Here is a 20,944-nt window from a genome sequence, read left to right as displayed (position 1 = left end):
ATAAATCTCAACCCTGTCTGTGGGACAGAACTTTACACTTGAAGACAAATGTGTCACAGACAAAAGACACCATACTGTTAGGACATCCCACTGGAGACCCTGCAAAGTGTCACTTAGAAATTCGAATCATATTGCTCATTTCCCTGAATGGGTTGTTTGGCTGCATGGACCATTTGGGTCACACCTTTTCAAACACAAATGCAGCTGATTGCACATACAAGTCACAAAGCAAATGCATCTTATGTCTGAAAAAGGACTACAACTGTAACGGTTTTGAGTTATCCAAATGTAAAAGTTGTGGTTTTGTATGCTTTTGTACGGTTTCTAACATCTAGTTCAATTTTTTTTTTTTTTTTACTCAAAGAACTGTTCACAGAACAGCATTTTTTATAATAATTATATGTGTGTGTGTGTGTATATATATATATATATATATATATATATATATATATATATATATATATAGTCATGATTTTTTTTGTTCCATATTTGCTTCACTATTTGTTATTTGACTCTTTTTTTTTTTTTTTCACTGATGTATTCTGTAAATAGCCGATAGCACATTTACCTAGTTAACCATGTTGTGGAAAGTGGCTTTTTACTTTAGATGGTGTTTGAGATTGCACATATCTCTTTTTTTTCCCTAACCAGAAAATACAGTTTTAGGATTTTTTAAATGTATTTATTTATTTTTGTACAATTTACATCATAAGTAAGCTACAATGTAGACAAAACATTTCAGACACTTCCAAAACTAAATTTAAATTATGGCACTTTATATATATATATATATATATATATATATATATATATATATATATATATATATATATATATATATATATATATAATCATTACCAAATAATGTGATTTTTAAGCTTCTAAATATGAGGACTCGCAGAAACACTGTTATATTTGCGTCTGTAAAATTTTTAATTTGCATGTTAAATTTCCTGAATCACATTATTTTTTCCAGACCATCCAGGGACTCGCCGCTAGAGGCGCTGACGAGACGGGACCAGTTTGAGAAGTGAAGATGGACAAAAGGAAACAGTTCAGTATACATAAAAGTCCTTTGATTCGAGGTTCATTTCTAATTTGTCATGGTTTCTGAGGAGAAAAAAAAAAAAAAAAAATACGCGCTACAGATAATCTTCATTTACTGTAACTTAGGTCATTTATCTACTTGTCACAACATGTTTGTATCGCTCTGTAAAATATTATAGCAACAAAACATAGGCTAACTAAAATTGCTCAAAACACTTGAATTACAGTTTAGGCAACAAACTGGGAAACAAGTAACTTGCAGATCTAACAGATGTGTTTTCTTAATTCTAGCAGATAACAAAAAAAAAAAAAAGTTTGGCCACAAAAAAAAAAAAAAAAAACACTTGCTCTGCGTTCTTAAATTTACTTGGATGCCAATAGTTGAGTTATGTTGTTTGTTTAACCCAAAAGCCAGCTGACGTGATATCAGCCACATAAAGGCTTTGTGTAATATTCATGCATTTGGAAATTGAGAAGCTGCCCTTGCATGATGGCGGATGAGTGTGTCCGTGGGGCAGACCGCAACATTAATACACCTCACCAGCAGTGAAGCGTCGGCCAGTGGCGTGGACATATCAGGAAGAGAACACAAATTCATTGAAATCAAATTTTGGAGCGCTGTTTCTAGAAGAGACCGGGAGAGAGAAAAAAAGCCCCGGAAAGACCCGCTCGTTTCGTCATTTTGAGATCCGAAGGGGAGGATTTCTTCATTCCCAGAAAATTTCTCCGCATGACCCGCATCATTTTGGGAGGTAACAAAGTGGAGCCGCCGCGTCTTTCCTCATTCACAAAAGACAGAATGTAACGGGCGCTTTGGTCGCAGACTACCGGAGCTCATGTTTGTGTGCGCGGTAAGATCACATCCAGTTCTCTCAAATGTGATCTGAATGTCTCGTGCAGTGCATGATCTGTTGATTTCTCTTTTTCTCTTTTTTTTTTCTTTTTTCTTGCGGAGCTGCTTTCGAAATAAAGTTTTGCAGCGAGTTTGTGTTGCAGTGAATTGTTGCATTGCTCGTTCTGTTCCGTCGCTCGTGTGTTTGGATCGACCAGAGGCTTTTGCGGGAAATTTGTTGAGTTGAAATCAGACGGGGTAGGGTACAATCTGAAAACACAAAAAGCACACGCAGCAGCCATGTTTGCTGAATTTTCCTGTGAATTTTACTCGTCTCTGGCGACTGGAAAGAAGGGTTTGCTTGAACTGTTCGCTTGTTCCCTAGATAACTTCATGAACTGAACTTCGATGCAGATGAGAGGAACGAAAGTGTGATTAGTAAAATACGGCATTATTTACTGATGAAATTAGAATGTAAATGTCGTTTTCGTTTTTGCAGCGAAATTAGCGCCACCTGTCGGTAGATATTTCGAAAAATTAAGAAATTACATTTAATTTGGCTTGCGAGGTTACATAAAAAAAAAACAAAAAAAAAAAAAAGAAAATAATAAAAAAACCTATATATATTCGACCGCTGTGGTTAAGTCTGTTTGTAGGCTCTTTTGTTGTGGATGCTTTTGCGTTTATGCGTCTAATTGAACTTCATCATGATGTTTTGTTGTTCGTTTAAATATTTACATCATTATTATTATTTTTTCAGTCAAGCCGTTTCGAAATGCAGCACATTTCCCCAGTGTCGAAAGAAAACAGAATAGTGTTAAATGACAAGCAACTCTTACCAGCTAGCATTATCCTTTCACACACTATTGATTTTTTCCCCCTTCTTTCACAGCTCAACTGCAAATATTGTTATGATCAGTCAGATTTGACAGTGGGTGCAGAATATTTGGCATTTTGTTCCTGTGTCGTGAACAGAAAGCAGCTGGGCGCATCATATGTATGGTCACACGTGTTGGGTGTCGGAATCATTTTGCTGTAGTTACACGAGGGAAGTGAGAATATTTGGAGATTGGAGAACTTTATTTTTTGAATTCTTACAAGTCACCTTTACTTGTACTGAATACACAAATGAGACAAATGTGTCCTTTGTGATCTAGTGATAATTTATTTCTGTCATGTACTCATCCTCATGTCATCCCTTTATGAGAGTGTTTCCCAATCCTGGTCCTGGAGAAGCCCCAACACTGAATTGGGAGATGTTGATTCAACTCATCAGCTCATTAAGTGAAGACTCCCAAGACCTCAAATGTGTGTGTCAGATACAAGAAACAGCAGTGTTGGGGGTTCCCCAGGACCAGGATTGGGAACCACTGCTTTATGACTCATTATTTTTTTTCTGTGGGGTACAAAAGATGTTCAAAAGCCACTTTGGTTGTCATCGACATTTATTGTATGGACAAAAAAATACACAAAAATTATAAAAAAATGATTTCTTGTTCCACAAATGATAGCAGGTCATGACCGTGAATAAATGGCATTTTCATAACTATTATTTTATTTTTAGGTGAACAAATGTCAAAAACTAAATATATTTTCAATGGCCTCCAAAATAGAAGAACATGCATCTTGTGCATTTTTACCAATTCAATTCAATCCAAGTTTATTTGTATAGTACTTTTATGATACAGTTGTTGCGAAGCAGCTTGACAGAAAATTTTCTACAATATTTAGTAATAGCTTATCAGTGGTGACTGTCAGTTTATGTCCATATAGTAGAAATGTACAGAAAAAAATCAATTAAATACATAATTAAATACACATTATATATATATATATATATATATATATATATATATATATATATATATATATATATATATATATATATATATATGCACAGTCCATGATTATAGGATTCATTTTTCGAATGCTTGGCGAAAGAGATGCGTTTTTAATCTAGATTTAAACTGAGACAGTGTGTCTGAACCCGAGCATTATCAGGAAGGCTATTCCAGTATAAGACCAGTAGGTACGCAGGAGCTAAACCATTTAGGGCCTTATAGGTAAGGAAGGATAATTTGTAACTGATACGGAACTTAATAGGTAGCCAGTGCAAAGACTGTAAAATTGGGGTAATATGATCATATTTTCTTGACCTTGTATGGACTCTAGCTTGTAAATTAAAGTTGCAGGACAACCACCTAGAAGTGCATTACAATAGTCCAGTCTAAAGATGCATGAACTAGCTTTTCTGCATCAGAAACAGATAACATGTTTCGTGGCTTGGCAATGTTTTTGAAGTTGGAAGTTTTTTGTTTTTTTTTGTAATGTGAAATGTGGTTTTCAAAAGACAAGTTGCTGTCTAATATAACACCCAGATTTTTGCCTGTAGGGGAAGTAACAGTACATCCATCTAGTTGCAGATTGTAATCTACAAGATTCTGTGTACTGTTTTTTTGGTCCAATAATTAATATATCTGTCTTATCCGAATTTAATAGGATTAAACTATTGGTCATCCAATCTTTTACATTTTTTTAACTCACTCTGTTAACTTAGATAATTTAAAAAGTCGAATCTGGTCTTTCTGAGATATATGGCTGAGTATCATCAGCATAACAGTGGAAGCTAATTCCGTATTTTCTAATAATATTATCAAGGGGCAACATGTATAATGAAAATAGCAGAGGACCTAGGACAGATCCTTGTGGCATATTTTACTGGTGAAGGCGATAACTCCCCATTTAAATAAAATGGTAGTGAACTGAAGTAAACTGAAGTGTTAGACTGTAGAATCTACTTTTGTTGTTGTATTTCTGATGTTATCTATCAGTGGAGAAATTAATAAAGTCATTACTATTAAACTCTGAGGGAATCTTTAGATCGGGTGGCATCTGGTTATTTGTTCATTTAGCCACTATGCTAAATAAACCTTGATTAAGCCAAGTTCCGTACAAATTGTATTACCGGCATAATGATTTAAGAAAAGTTGAATTGGAAAATGTACATTTTCATAGTATTTGTTTATTTCCCGTTTTCTTTATTGTCATGATGGACTCAACAATTTTAGCCACTTCAGATTTTGTTCATTAGAAACTGTTTATTATTATTATTATTATTATTATTTTTACATTTTCAGAAAATTAAAACGTTATTGCTAGGTTTACAAGAAGGAAAAAGTCCCATGTTTTCATTGTGCTCTCAGAACTTAGGCGCCACATAAATTCCAAATGCCATATTATTTTTTTCCATTCAAAACAGAGATTCCACTTTCTAAAATAAACATCACCACTATGGAGGTGTCAAAGCAGCAAATATACTGCATTTTTAATGCTCTTCTATGTGGTGGTTTTATTGGAGTTGTAAATGCTTTGGTTGGAGGTAGTATTCAGCTGAATATTGTGGAATCAGGCCTGTTTTGGTTAGGATTTGCTACTCAAACAAAAACCCACACTCTGCCCTCCGACTGTTACTAATCTAAGAATAGAATTTTCATGGAAATTTTCAGAAGCCTGCCTTTCCCCCTTTTGTGCAATAAATTTAGGGATTTTCCATGCAAGGCGTCCAGGGTCTGTAATTTTCCACTGCATTTCAATGCCTGTAGATGTAACTTGGAACAAGTGGCTAATTTTTAACCCATTAAACCTTTTGTTTTCAGATTGTACCCTTGTTTGGAAGAATTCAAGAAAAGCAGACAAGGAAGGAGAGGAAGTAGAACAGAGCAGTTGACTCCTGCGAGCTCTGCACCACAAGGTAAACTGCCTTTACCAATGAAGTTTTCATCTATGTTTCAAACCATGTGAGCCAATGCAGGGTGGCCTTTCCATTTGACTTTAAGAGATAGTTCATCTAAATATAGAAATTGTTGTTTCAAAGCTGTATGCTGTAATTTTTTACTGACTTTTTGTTATTTTTTCCTGTTAAACACAAAAGAAGATTTTTTTTTGCAGAATCTTCACTTAACTCTTTTCCATATGATTTGGTGGCTACAGCTTTGAAGCTGCAAAAGGAACCACCATTGAAGTATTGTTAAAGCCGTCTGCATCGCTTGTCTGTATTTGACTGTTCTGAAGCCGTATAGCTTTCTTTGACAAACAGACCAAATTAAAGTTTTTCTTTTCCTGCTGCCGTTCTCATATCTCATTCTTCATTCAACCATTTAATATATATATATATTTTTTATTATATCTCAGCACAGGTGAGATTTCACAGCTTCTGTAGCGTGACAGATTATCAGTAAATAACAGGTTTTTAGATTCCCTTTTTTTTTTCTTTGCACAAAGCTATTGTATGGTTTCAGTCTTGGAATATTGTTAAAAAAAAAAAAAAATTCAAAATACTGTAAATTTTATTCATGAATACATTTTGAGTGCTTTGCTTTTACACACGTGGTCAGAATTGTTTGTACCCTTGGTAAATATGATCAAAGAAGGCTATGGAAATAAATCTACATTAATCCCTTTGATCTTTTTTTTATTTTTATTTTTATCACTTAAATCGAACTTTATTATTATTATTTTTTTATAAAAGATCAAAAGGATTAACATTGCAAATTTATTTTCACAGCCGCCTTTGATGATATTTACCAAGAGTGCCAACAATTCTGACCACATGTGTATGTGCTTTTAGTTTCTGAGTAAAATTAAATTTTTTATATGAAAAAAATAGTTCCAAAAAATCTTAATGAAGAAAACACTTAAGTCTTGGTTCTTTTAGTTTTGCATAATATTTTATTATTATTAATAAATTAATAAAATAACGCAGAACATAATAAATATATATAAATGTAGTCCTAGAAAGGAAAACTGAAGACATGCACGACTGTGTGTTAAGGTCAATTTGGTTTCTCAAAATTATTATATGATAATTTGACCTTTTTGTGAATGTTAATGCTGGTTGTAAATGTAGTGTGACTCAAAATTTTTACATTTATAAATAAATGACTGGTATTGGTAAACGGTACTTAAAAAATGTTTAAAAAGCATATTTGATACGACTGAGTATATATACAACACATCTTTGAATAGATGATGACAGCAGAATATATTTTGGGTGAACTGCTGCTTGAAATTCTTCATAAGGTGTGGAAACTGAGCTCTAAAGTAACAGTGCAGTGTTTTCTGTTAAATCCATAAGAAACTCCATTTATGCCCTGCTTTTTTCCCCCAAAAGCAATGAATACAAAACGACTCTGTGATATTGTGACTCCGTAGAATAATCCTTAGCCCAATTGCCTTTATTTTTTATTTTTTGTAGGATATGTGAATTTGGGCCTTTTTTTATTCTGGTAACTATTAACGTTACATCACTCTGGGAACCTAGATTTCATAAGATGCTACAATGACTTCATACAGTTTGTTGCTCCATAGCAAACTCTAAAGCGCCATACTTCAGAGCACTCAGAGATGACATTAGTACCAAATTAGAGTTGTGTGAATAATTATTTTGATTAAGGCCATTCTGACCTTGTTATTTTGTCTGCTTTGAAATTAAATAGCATATATTATATAGTCGCTCTGTGTCAAATTTAGCATATATATATATATATATATATATATATATATATATATATATATATATATATATATATATATATATATATGAAAGGCAAAATATGAAATGCATTGGATGTATGTTTTGAAGAAGCGGGGTCAAAGTGGTATCTTCACCTGAGATTTGGAACCAAAATACATTGCAAAGTGACTTTAGAAAGATGACAGTCATCTTATTTTTACAGACATTAGGGGTAAAAAAATAAATAATAATACCATTACTTTAACAACTGTTGAAGACAGTAAAACAATGATTTTATCTTCATTTTTTAGGCTTTACATGGTTCTGTTCCAGAGATACAGAGATCTCAGCATGGCTATAGGAGTAAATTGTTAAATTGTACAGATTTTCAGTGGTTTCAGTTGGCATACGTTTATAACTTACATGCACATGACATGACCAGACATGTCGGCTCTCGCACTGATGCTTGTATGCTGGCTATCGCTGGCCTATGAGTGTCCCACAGCTCTGTGATGATGTTATATTTAAGGGTAACTCTAATTCTGCAGTGCTTCAGAACAGTAGGTAACTTTGCTCTAGTGTCTTGTCAATTGAATCAGTTGAAAATGAACCCGTCTCACAACACTCCGACACTTCCTGCTTAAACCCCAAAGCCTGAAGGAGCGTGAGGTGATCAGATACAGACCAAACTTCTGCTCCGTGGGAAATTTCTAATCAGCCCGAGCTCGCCTTAGGACAAAGTGCTGCATTAATTTAGTTTAAGTGTCCAGTTTCTTAAAGGGATAATTAATCAAAAAATGTTAATTGCCATCAATTTCTCAAGCTCCTGTTGTTCCTAAACTGCGTGAATGTTTTGAAAATTCGTCAAAATGTGTTTTCAGCTGTTTTTGCTCATACAATGAAAGTCTCTGGGGTCTAAAACAACCTTTTCATTCCATGGATGAAAAAAATAATAATAATAATAGACCAGAGAAAGAAATGTATAACATTTGCATTTAGAACGACTTGATGGCGATAAAACTATGCTGAAAACTTGTTTTGTAATGTAGTTTTAATTTGGTGAATACAGTATTAATAATACTTTAGTTTAGGTAGTTGTATAATATGTATATTTCTTTTTATTTGGCACGTCCTGGTTTTGTTTTAAATGACAGCTTGTGCTCTGGCTGACATGGAATCTATGAGATTGTTCAAAACTGATGATCCATGTTATCCCATTATGATTTGTGAATATCCCAGAGTGCTTCTAATGTGCTTCAGTTGAAGTAAGAAAATCTGACCTTTTGCAAGAAAGGGTTAACATGGTCACGGTCACAGATTTGCTTGCACTTGGTTATTCACCTAGAAGTACTCAAGTTCACACACACACACGTAGGCCTGTCGCGATAGTCGATTAATCAATTAATCGACCGAAAAATAAATAAATAATAAATTAGACCGTGATAATTTCATTTTTTTTTATAAAAAAAAAAAAGTAACATGTCATGATGTGGTGTTAGTCTTGAGTGCAGCCGTGGACAGCCCGCAGTAGAAAACATTCTCTCCGATGGCACAGATGTCCCGGGAATAACGAGATAACCTCTCGCTAGAGTGACCAGCTTTGGGAAGCGCCTTTCATTTGCTTGTGGATGTTTGTGTCTCAAGTGATACAGCATTGTACTTGCATTACTGCTTTATTTTAATACCGCGTAGCATATTTTGCAAGTAACTTCGTTGCCCTTTCTGTCAAAATGGGCCTACTTTTCGCTCGCTTCATTTGGCTTGCTCTGCTAAATATGTCTTTAGCCGTGTGGTTGCGTTTGTCAACACGCCCAGTGAGTTAACACACACACACACAAAAAAACTTTTAACTGGTTTTATTAGGGGCCATTTACATGTCGCGCCTAAAACGCGTGGAAAATGCTAGACATGTCGTTTTCTCCTTCTTTTCAAAGCGCTCGTGCAGTAGCGCTCCTTAGGCTTCGGTCGTTGTTAAGCATCCATCAGCCGCGATATCCGTTTCAACGATAGGACATTTGAGTAATGGACTTCCACCACTGGAAAACCCTTGCTGTAACGAACAAGATTTATTTGCGAAGAAAAGTTGGGTGCAATGGGGAATTTCACCCTGAAGGAAGTTGATTGAGTTCATTCTTGTCACATGTTGTCACAGTTCTTGTCAATTCTGAAAAGCTGAGATGTTTTTAACTAGATGTGGTGCGGACGGGCCTGGAAAAAACAAGCGTGTCGCACCACGTTATTTGAAATAACGAACTTGAGTACCTAAAAGACGCGATATGTGAACGGCCCTTCATTGGTCAAAATGTTTACTTTCGGTTAACGTCATATAAACATAATATAACATACAAACATACAAAATTAATACATTTTAAGCCACACAAAGTCAACATGTTATTTCTTGCTCGGAATCTGCCATAAAATAAAAGTTTATTGATCTATGAAAAGGTGTACCTGCGTTATCATGCCATTATCATTATATTAGTTGAAACTGGTCTTAGAACGACAATATTATCGTTTATCGCTTTAATTTCTTGGACAATTTATTGTCCAGAAAAATTTGTTATGACAGGCCTACACACACACGTTTTTGTGAAAACTGGGGACATCCCATAGGCGTAATATTTTTTATACTGTACAAACTGTATATTCTATGGCCCTACACCAACCCTACACCTAACCCTCACAGGAACCTTTGTGCATTTTTACTTTCTCAAAAAAAACTCATAAGCATTTTGAAAAATGGGGACATGGGTTATGTCCTCATAAGTCACCCTCTCCTTGTAATACCTGTTTCATACCCATGTCATTATACAGAGTTGTGTCCTGATATGTCACAAAAACAGGAGCACCAATATATGTCAAATAATTTCTTAAACATTTTTATTATTTTTATTATTTTTATTTTTTGCCAATTACAGGTTGGCGAACTAGTTTCAGGACTTTCAAACTTTAAAAAGACATAATGATAGTGTGTTAACATTTCACTAAATACAATGTCTGTTATTTTGAAGTGTGGTGTATCTTGCTGCAGCATGTAGGCTTAAAAGTAAAATACAATTTTCTGATTGGTGCAATATGTTTTGCAGGCACTGTAAATTTACATCTGCATCCTACATGTGCCAGCATTCACTAATATGATATATCATAGCATTCAACATGCACTGTACAAAGCAAACACCACCAAATACTTGGACTTAATATATGTCTTCAAACTTTTCTTTACAATTAAAACATTTCAATCTGGACTGAAACTGTCAGATACGGAATCTGAAAATATTCTTATTCCTTTTTATTTTTCCTTTAGAGTTATTCTTTAGCTTTTTAATGTATTTGAAACTAGTGGTTGTATAATATTTGACTTTTTTTATTATTAGTACTGTATAGTCCGATATGTCACAAGGGAGGCCTTTATTTTGACAGCACACAGGACCTTTATGTTGACCGCCAGAACGCAGAGCTCCCATTTTCAGTTTAAGTAATTTACTGTCACTGTTTAACAGTTCTATCTAATAAGTTATTATAGAGCTGTTAAACAAAGAAAGTAAATTGTATGCAAAGTATTATAAAAAAATGTTTTTTTATTATTAATATTAAGGCAAATGTTATAATACTTGCTCATCTACAATCTGCATTTAGCAAGTATGCATTTTATATAATTTAAACAAGCCTTTAAATATCTAAAACATTTAATTACATGAACATTTTGTCACGTGTGCATTTGTAGACTGCACATAAATATGTATAAACATGCGCTTTCAACTAACTTAAAAAAATATATATATTTCATGTTTACTAAGAAATCATTTTAAAATGAATAAAGTAGAGATTTCAGTAACTATTTTTTTACATAATTGAGTAATCAGTCAATTATCTTGATTAGTAATTTTATCCAACAAAACTGTTTACATGCATGCAATTAAACAATATAATAATAATTCATGTACATTTATGTATAATATCAAATGCCTATCGCATGCATAATCTAATCTTTTTTTTTATACATATATTTGCTAAATGTTAATTTTCACATGTCCACATTATCTTTAATATTTGGCCACTTCTTTATGATAGAATTGCTACAGCCAGTGTCATTTCTTGAACAAAAACCTGTGGACATCATCAAAACATGCAAACTCAGAGCGAGGGTTAAAACTTTCATTTTTAAGTCGTGATGAACCGTTTGCATGTTTAGAAAGTTGATGTATTCTTCTGTGTTGGCTTCAGTTTATAAATAATTAACCTTATAAATCTGATAGAATTGTGCACATTGTTCCTAGTTGAGCGTAATAAGCTCTGTTTGTTTACTTCAAAAGCAGTGCTCTGCTGTGGAATATGTTTCTGTCCTCTACATTGGTCATTTTGTAGCCCATCTACAGAACTGTTGTCATAAGTTATTCTGAAGTGTGCATGCGGTTGGTTCATAGTGACACTCGAGATGCCGTAGGCCTCTCTTGATGGCCTCTTTTATTGTGGGTCTTTTTGCTCCGATACTGTGAAGGGTTGGCGGTTTTGGGCAGATTTAAGATTGTTGTATATTTCCTCACTTTTTTATTATTAGTGGTGCTTGCTAAATCTCATACACCTTTAGACGTTTAGTATGCACACTGTGGTGATACTCTGTTTAATCGACTGAAGTCTCTTCCTATGACTCGTTTGGTTCTCTTATTTCCAAACGCATTTAATGACACATCAGTCGATCATGTATCTCTTATTTGTAGTGTACGTGGTTGCAGTGTCTCCGTTGTCTTCGTGCACATAAAATAATAACAGTGCAAGTTATAAGTTGGGATAAAAATCATGAAGTAACAGCCAGAATTCAACGCAGCAAATATTAAGGCCCCTGATCTCTGCTGGACATTAGAGAGTATCGGACGATTAAAGCTCCGGGGGAAATAATAGAACATCCAACTCAATGAAAAGGCAGGGAATGTAATTATCAATGCAATGATTAACAATTAAGCATTTATATTATAATAAATGATAAATAACCCTAATATGAATTAATACATGTATAAAAATAAAAAAAACACTGAATAATAGAACAAGTAATGCATACACAACAGACTAAATTGTGGAGCTGTAATGATTTATTTGAATGTTTTATGTATATATATGCCCTGATCCAGAACACAAGAAATCTCTCTTCAGTTTTTATAGCAGCACAATGGAGCAGGTTCAGTCTCTTCATCTCTTGCTTGTTTTGCAATTTTGATTTCCATAAAAAATGTAATCATAAGTGTTTAAGGGCTCAGCGCTGGCCTGCGTGCTGCCTCGAATTTCTAATTTTAGTCTATTCTTTCAGGATTTATTTTTTGTATAATTCAAGTATGCTTTTCAATATCTCCCAGTTATTAAATTTTAATTCCGAGATCATTAGCATATAAATTGAAAAGGCTTTTTTGAGTTGCCCACTCAGATTAAATTTAAGAGTAGATTTGTCCTTTTGTTTCACCACTTCCATTTAAATGTAAAATGGTAAAAAACAAAATAAAATAAAAATAATTTTTTCACAGTGGGTTTTTTTTTTTTTTTTTTTTTGTGACGGAAACGTGTCTGTGTGTTCTGGTTGAAGGAAACTAGGGCTGTCAGCCTAATCTCTCCCAGTCATCTCCTGAAATAGCCTGAGAGTAATAAATTCTCATTAGATGACAGTGTTGAAATTCTGCTCATAGTTACCGCAGTTTGGAGCTGGTTTTCAAAACGAATCCGTGAAAGAACGTACCTGTGCACACTAACAATGCCTCCTGGCTCTGCTTCTGATGGACATCACTGTAATTAAGAGCTGCTATCCACACTGTACTCTACTTGTGATGGAAGAATAGGCTGACTTTAAAACCAAGTTGGACCAGCTAGTGTCCAATTTGTTGCTCAACCCAGCTAACAATTTTTGGTTCCCAGAACATTTCCAGAACCACTTTACTCTGAAATGATTCCCCCGCTGTACATCAGTAATCGTCCAGCACACTCGCAACGCAGTACAGTAGAAGCGGCAAGGAAATTATCTGTATAAATGCATAATCAGTATTCCAAAAAAAAAAAAAAAAAATCTTGGTTTTTAAATTAAATAATGTTAAATTTGTCCATTAATGTGTAAGATTAGAGGGTACCCAGATTGTGCACCAAATAAAAATGACTTCAACTCAATTCATGGTTTATGAAATGACATTTATTCACATTTCATTTCTTATCACTGAAATGTACAGTTTGTACAGCGGGACATTCTTCTCTTGATCTGTAAACAAAGACTTCTCGATCAACATAATGTTATTTTCAGCTAGGCTTGGGCTATCCGTCTGAAATCATATTTACTCTCATTACTGCATTGAATTGAAGTAATCTTTCAATAAAGAGACTGATCAACCAACAAGCCAGTCAGACAGTAAAACGAAATGACCATTAATTTCTGTATTTTAGTAAATGTTGTATTAAACATATTTCAAGGCTCTGTGGTCAGTACACAAAAGCATCTGCACATTTCACTGGAAAGATAGTTTACAGGGTTATACAACTAACTTAAGAATAATCATTAGGGAACGTTCTGCATAAGCTATTTTTAGGTTAAAAATATCCACCTTACAACATTCTGGGAACGTTATTTTATGGTTGTAAAAAAAAAAAAAAATAACCTAGAATGTTATTTTGGGGCGCTTGGTTCTTCTGAACAGTCACCATGAGGAACACTGATGATCACAGTCACAGATTGGCAGCTTTGATGGAAGTGATCAAAGTGCTGAGATCTTTGTAATTGGTCTGTTCATTTCCACCAGTGTGTTTAACTCACTCGTCCATGTGCAGGCATGACAGGTGTGCATCATCACAATTATGGCACAGTGAAGTGTGATAGAGGCACTGACTTCTGTCCTGTGAATTCATCCCCTCCTCACCAGTGCTGTTAGAGGATCGAGATACCATTATAGATTTCTTTATATTTCAAATTATGATTTATTTTTATTTGATTTTTAACGTTTTTATAATTTTGCGCTTTTTGTCTGTATAATTTAATTTAATTTCCACTTTTATTTATTTTGGTCCATCAGGTTAAACCTTTTTAGAATTGCTGCTAATAGCTTTATATATATATTTAGTTTGTTAACCCTGCCCCTCACATTCATGTTATGCTGTAAGCATCTTTATTTTCTGCCGTTGGACAGTGTTGTGTAAGAAAATCAAAAAACAAAAAAACAAGTGATCCATGCATTGCTCAATCCCATTTGTGATGAGTCTGTTTTTTTTTTTGTTTTTTTTTATTATTATTGTTATAATTTTTTTGGCGAGGAAAGAACTGCCTCTTACCTCCTCAAAGAAAACTTTGAAGCCCTGAACCAGGTAGTGGTTAGGTAGTGTCTCCCAAAAACTCTTCAGAAACCTTTTTTTGTTCTTTTTTAAAAACTGTCCCTGTATTTTCCAGCGACCCCATTGGATTCAATGGAGACAAGTGAAATCAATTAGATGCACACACTTCCTGGGGGTCGAGCGTACTGCGCAGACTCAAACTGAGCTTGATAACATACATGTCATGAGAGCAACCTGTAAGTCTTCTAATCGCTGTGCCAAGAGAAATCTGAATCTCCCACCGAATCTTGCAGACGTTGTTGAATAATTTTGTCCCGCTGCTTTTATAGACTCTCTATGGGCTTTTCCCTTGACTTCATGCCTCCACATCCCCCCGATAGCCTCATAGTCAGTAAAAGATTGCCTGCGAGCTTCTCCTCCTGTCCATACGGTAATTTCTCTACTGTGCGACAGAGAGACGCAGGTTATGATGCAATCGTTAGCCTATTTTTAGGGGCCACAACGTAAGATACAAGGTAATGGGGCCTTTTATACATTTTCGTGTTTCTTTAGAAATAATGAATGGACAAAAGGAGTCTTAAACACATCAGATGTGAAGTTATTATCTGTCAAAGTGACGCCAAAATGAATGGGAGTCAATGGAATGCTAACAGCAGGTGGGGGTCCGCTAGCCAATGGTGGCGCCCAGGGGTGCTTCAATAAAATATGAAACCCTGCCCCCTGTTATTTTCCCCCTCAAGAGACCAGAATAGAGACAGAGGGAAAAAAGATAGCCAGCTAATATTTAACATGCAGTACCAAAATATAGTGGCACCTGGTGGCTGGGGTTAGTACTGAAAGCTACAAGCTCTCTCTCTCTCTCTCTCTCTCTCTCTCTCTCTCTCTCTCTCTCTCTCTCTTGCTCTCTGTGTTTCTCTTTGAAGCTTTGAAGAGAGGAAAAGTTTTTGAAACTTTCAGTGAGAGAAAGGAATAAATAAATATTTGGGCATAGGTTCAGGAATAATGTAAGAAAAAAATAAAAAAATAATTCCACCAGAATTTTTTTTTTCTCTCCATATTGCAGTTCAGGGCTTCTGTAGAAAACACCCCTGGTAGATACAGACACTTCCTCTCTCACACACACACACACACACTATAGACTGCAGTGCATATGCATCAAGCTGACTTTATTTCTCCGCAGAGAGTTATTATATACAGCATTTGTGGTTATTTTCCTAAACATAAATCTCAGCTCTTCTGCACTTTTATGAATGTCTCCCACACAGAAGGCAAATACTGTACGCTTTTAAAACACTTCTTTGGCGTTACTAAATTCTGTGTTAAATTGAGTTAGGCTGCGGTATGGAGTCTCTGAATTTATGACTGGTTCTTGTTCTTCTCTAAAGTTGTTCTTATCTAATAGTTAACCTCTGATACGAAGACACAGAGTTTTATTAATATTATACATTTAAACATATGATAAATGTACAAATACACATATATTTAAATATAATGCATATACACATATTAGAATGATTTACCCTTTGCTGGTTTTATCATTTGCAGTTCCCTTAGCTGCTGCTGAGCAGACGTGGAGTCATGAGTTGTCAGGAGGTGCCGAACCCCAGCCAGGAGCCCAAGGACACGGCTGTTGTCCCCACAGAGGCTGGAGCAACACAGGCGGTCCCAACAACGTCTCCAAAGCTGCCCTCAGTGAGCGTGAAGACCGAGGTGGCATCCCCCGAGTCTGTGGCCAGTAACGGCAAAGCGAGTGACGGCAACAATCCCGCGGAGATCTGCGTTGTTTTGGGAAGCTCTCGCAACTCTCAAACACAAGGTGAAGGCTCTTGTACATAATGTACAGATTCAGCATTTATGTCATGTTTTTACTTCATAAAACATTCTCAAGTAATACAACAAAATGTCGAAGTAAATGTTGAATTTAGCATGAGCTAAGATTAATAAAGGCTGGTGAAGTATTGTTCATTGCTTGCTTATGTTAACTAATATTAACAAATGGAACTTTACCATTCTAATTATTTAAATAATATATATTATATGAACTTGATTCTGTTAATGAAATTAATTCATTTTATTGATGAATGCACTTTATATATGGTAATAATTTTATTCAGTCAACAAAAAAAAAAAAAAATGAACTTTTTTACATCATGTTGTGGTGAAATGTCAATCCTGATGTACTAATATGTTGGGGGGGAAGACTTTTCATGTGCTGCGATGTCAAGTTGAAGTCTCCACCTTCTGTAATTCTTTATCTTCAGTGTCATGTTTGTCAGGAAGGGCTAATCATCAAATCTCACCCGTTTCCTCTCTTACAGGCTCTTACGTTTGTGGAGTATGTGGTAAAAAGTACAAGTACTACAACTGCTTTCAGACGCATGTCCGAGCTCACACAGGTGCGTCCAGCTCTTGACCTATCCCAGGTTTCCTCAAATCTTGTCCTGGAGGGCCAATACCCTGCAGAGTTTCGCTCTAACCCTGATCAAACTTGCTCAGGGGTGTTTGATTAGGGTTAGAGTGAAACTCTGCAGGAAAGGGCATCTTGTGGGCCAGATTTGAGAATCCTTGACCTGTTGAATCTGAATAAGATGGTTGTTTTTTTTACTGCTTGAATCAATCAAACTGGTTCATGAATGTTACAGTTTTTAGACATGTCCCATTTTTTGGTTATATTGACAGTTTGAGGTTTGCACATTTATATCTGTATAAGTCAAATAAAACCTCATATAAAATAAAAACGTTGTTCAATCTCCAACAGATTACATCTCAGTTGACATTTTCTCAATGTTGAGCACTGAGCTTTTTTTTTGGGGGGGGGGGGGAGAAAGTTTCAGTTTCTGTTTTGTATAATATATGTGGAAATGACTGATGCAGTTAAAGATAGACCATTAAATTGGAGTTCTGAAATGATAAATGATCAATTAGTTTTAATGAGTAATTAAATAAAGGGAGGATATTAGTGCATACACTCATGCATTCAAACTTTCTGTTTTTGAATGTAGTCGACACTTATCCCCAAAGGATGCACAGAATTAATAAAAAAAAATACTGTAAAGACATTCATAATTGCGTATTTCTGATTCATAACAATACTGTTCAGTTTAGACTATTTGTTCATCAAAGAACCATCCGTGTGCAGCTTTAACGGCTGATCTGGTGTTCCTACAATCAGCTTATAAAATTTTCATCTGTAATCATTTCTCATTGGTGTTACTGCCTTTTAAAGGGCTTTTCACAAAACCTCTGCCATTCTGAACCCTTTTTTTTTTTTTCTTTTTTTGGTAAATCCACCTGGAGGATAACAGCATCTCAGTCTCATTATTAAAACCAACATTTGACTTCAAAATGTACTGTGAAAATCTAATTATACTCAATGCCATCATAGATCATTAGTAATTTTTTTTTTTTTTATATGTAAAAAACAAAAAACAAAAAAAAAAACAGTAATTATGTTTTTTGGTTGCTGCATTGTTGAACTGAAGCATAAATTTTCTTTTGAATAACATTAAAATATACGGTTTTAAAAGCATTTAAATGGAAGTATAGTTTAGTTATTGGGTGATGAATGCTTCCTTAAAAGCATTGAACTGGAAAAGAATCATTAAGGAGTTGAAATCCAAATCAAGAACAGAATCATCAAATTTGACACATTTCAATACCAAGTTATATATCTGTTTGCATTGTGTGTGGTTTCTTTCTGTTCAGAGACTGAGGCTGCTGCTTCTGGAGAAGGAGCATCTCTGGGAATCAATAGTGAGTAGCATTTATTCATGGGACAGATTTTTGTGTAATTGACCTGGGATTTTTTTAAATTGAGTGAGTAAAACTTTTGTTCTCTGTTTCCCAACATCTCATCACATAATGATCTCTCAAGCTTCTGTTCATACAAGTCTTTGTTTTCTAATCCAGGTTCTTTCCGCTATACGTGTGACGTATGTGGGAAAAAATACAAGTACTACAGCTGTTTTCAGGAGCACCGAGACCTCCATGCAGTGGATGGTGAGGCTGGGTATTCTTTTGATTTTGAATATATCCAAACTCTGTGTGATTAAAAAAATATATATTTTATTTTATTTGTTTGTTTCAGTATACACATGGTTGCTGTCAATCGATCACAAGTTTTCATTTAAATCACTCAATAATGTTTCAAGGCACTTTCCACAGAAAAGGGTACAAATGAGTACCATTACTTATTTTGGGTACCATTACTTAGGTTCCTTTACTTATTACTTAAATGGGTACTCCCATGACATATTTTAATATTTTATGTGCACAAATTTAATATTTTAGTTGATAAGCTAATAATAGGTGTACTAGATTAATTATTATGAATGCAATATTATACATTTGCCTATCATTCAGTAGTAGTGCTGTCAAAATAGTCATTCTGCGTCCAAATGAACACAATTTTTGTCAAGAAAAAAAAGAGACCGAAGCAGCAGTTGTAAGTGGGTTGGCAAACCCTAGCTCCAACCCATGTTAATTGTGTTAAATATTTTTAATGTGTTAATCAAGAAAATAATAATAATTGCAAGCGTTATTCGTTAAAAATATGTAAGCTAGGGTTATCCCACTTACAACTGCTGCTTCTTTCAAATCTCAAAATGATGCAATCTAATCTTTAGATTAAAAACTGCTCAAGTTGCATGTATGCAGGATCATTGTTTGGCTCATGATTAAAATCCAGTGGTTTCCTCTCATTTTAAATGGAAAGAGCACAGACAATTTATATGAAAATATGTATTTTATTTGTGTTGTTTGATTAGGGGCTTGTTTTAAATTTCAATTTAGTTTTGTTATTTACATTATATTTTAATTTTGTTATTTAGCAGACACTTTTATTCAAAACGACTTAAAAATGAGGACAATAGAAGCAACAAAAGTGCAATAATACGGAAGTGCTATATTAGTATATTATTATAGCTATATTTCAATTTCACAAAGAAACATACAGCATTTTGTCCAAGCAATAATAAAAGGACACTTAATTTATAATCTGTCTTAAAAAACATGGATCGAATTGAACCGTGAAATCAAAATTGTGAATCGAATCGCGAGTTGAGTGAATTGTAATTTTCTGTAAAGTTGCTTTGTAATGATTTTTATTGTAAAAAACACTATACAAATAAACTTGAATTGAATTGTTACATCTAAAATTAACAGTCAACGTTTTCTGAAGGTTGAGCACTGATCATTTATCGAAGAAAAAATAAAAAGTTTCAGGTCCTGTTTTGTATAATATTTGTGGGGAGAAAAAAATATGATGCAATCTGTTTTTTTTTTTTTACATTTTCAATAGTACTCTGACCAAAGACGTTCCTAATGAACAATAAGCCAAAAAAACAAAAAAACACTCAATAATTTCTCTTGATTAATCTTGATCCTACAAAACATTTTCCCCATAAAATCTATAAACAACTTGACATTTATTACTAATCACGAAGTACAACTTGATGTTTCTTTTGATTTATTTTATTTCACAAATGATGCACGGGTTGTAACTCCAGCGGCAATAACACGGGTGACATTTTACTGAAAGGTGAATTTTCTAAGATGGTGTTTGAGGAGCTATCGATTCATTATACCCTCCAATCCTCCTCATAAAATCCTCGTCTCATTCTTTGTTAATACTGTCCCTCTATTTTTAATGACAAAATACTAATGCATAACATTGCTATCTCTAATGTCATGAAATCATTATTAAGACCCACACTGCGAGAACCAGTGATGTTATGCTGTCTTGATTACATGATTGAGACTCCAGCTGTGCTTTAAGATGAAACGCTTACTTCTTGTTGTGTTGTCCAGATCCGTTTGACCATGTGATACCAGTGGAAGACCTTAAAGAGGAGACTGAATCCTACCAGAAAATGGGACCAAGTAAGAGTTTTTAAAATGGTTTTCTTTCATATCGGTCACTTTGATGTTGTGTCAGAAGCTGAGGTTATGGGACCTCCGACGAGGAGTTGGACGATAAACGATATATGAAGATTGGGATAACATTTATGTGTATACAGTGATAATCTCTGGGTATTTTTACTCAATATTGATTAGTCGAAAAGCCACAGAATCAGTCAGTGTGCTGAGGTGTGCAATAAGCACGTTGGTAGTTGTTTTTCAACTCTACCTGAATGTAAGAAGTAACATTTATGATGTCAGTTTTTGTTTCTGATTTGAAATATGCATTTTAAATCTGAGCTTGGCGAGCAGTTTTTGAGATATCTGTTTTTCCCATTCAAGTAGATAGGACTTGGTCTTGG

General features: G+C 34.5%; 1 protein-coding gene across 4 annotated transcripts in view; it reads left to right on the top strand.

The window, feature by feature from the left end:
* Nucleotides 1–891: 891 nt before the first annotated feature.
* The window catches only part of LOC113084698 (zinc finger protein 618-like), a 32,308-nt gene continuing 12,255 nt past the window's right edge, over nt 892–20,944 (top strand). The window contains exons 1-7 of one of the 4 annotated variants that reach the window (XM_026254946.1): nt 892–1,898; nt 5,536–5,630; nt 16,230–16,500; nt 17,003–17,080; nt 18,390–18,437; nt 18,594–18,683; nt 20,493–20,564. In XM_026254946.1, the coding sequence (XP_026110731.1) occupies nt 16,263–16,500; nt 17,003–17,080; nt 18,390–18,437; nt 18,594–18,683; nt 20,493–20,564 (526 nt within the window). In that variant the 5' untranslated portion in view covers nt 892–1,898; nt 5,536–5,630; nt 16,230–16,262. The other 3 variants (XM_026254944.1, XM_026254943.1, XM_026254945.1) reach the window with 3 other exon arrangements.

The sequence above is a fragment of the Carassius auratus genome, chromosome 5, assembly GCF_003368295.1.
Source record: "Carassius auratus strain Wakin chromosome 5, ASM336829v1, whole genome shotgun sequence".
NCBI lineage: Eukaryota > Metazoa > Chordata > Actinopteri > Cypriniformes > Cyprinidae > Carassius > Carassius auratus.
This window is presented reverse-complemented; position numbering and strand designations above follow the sequence as displayed.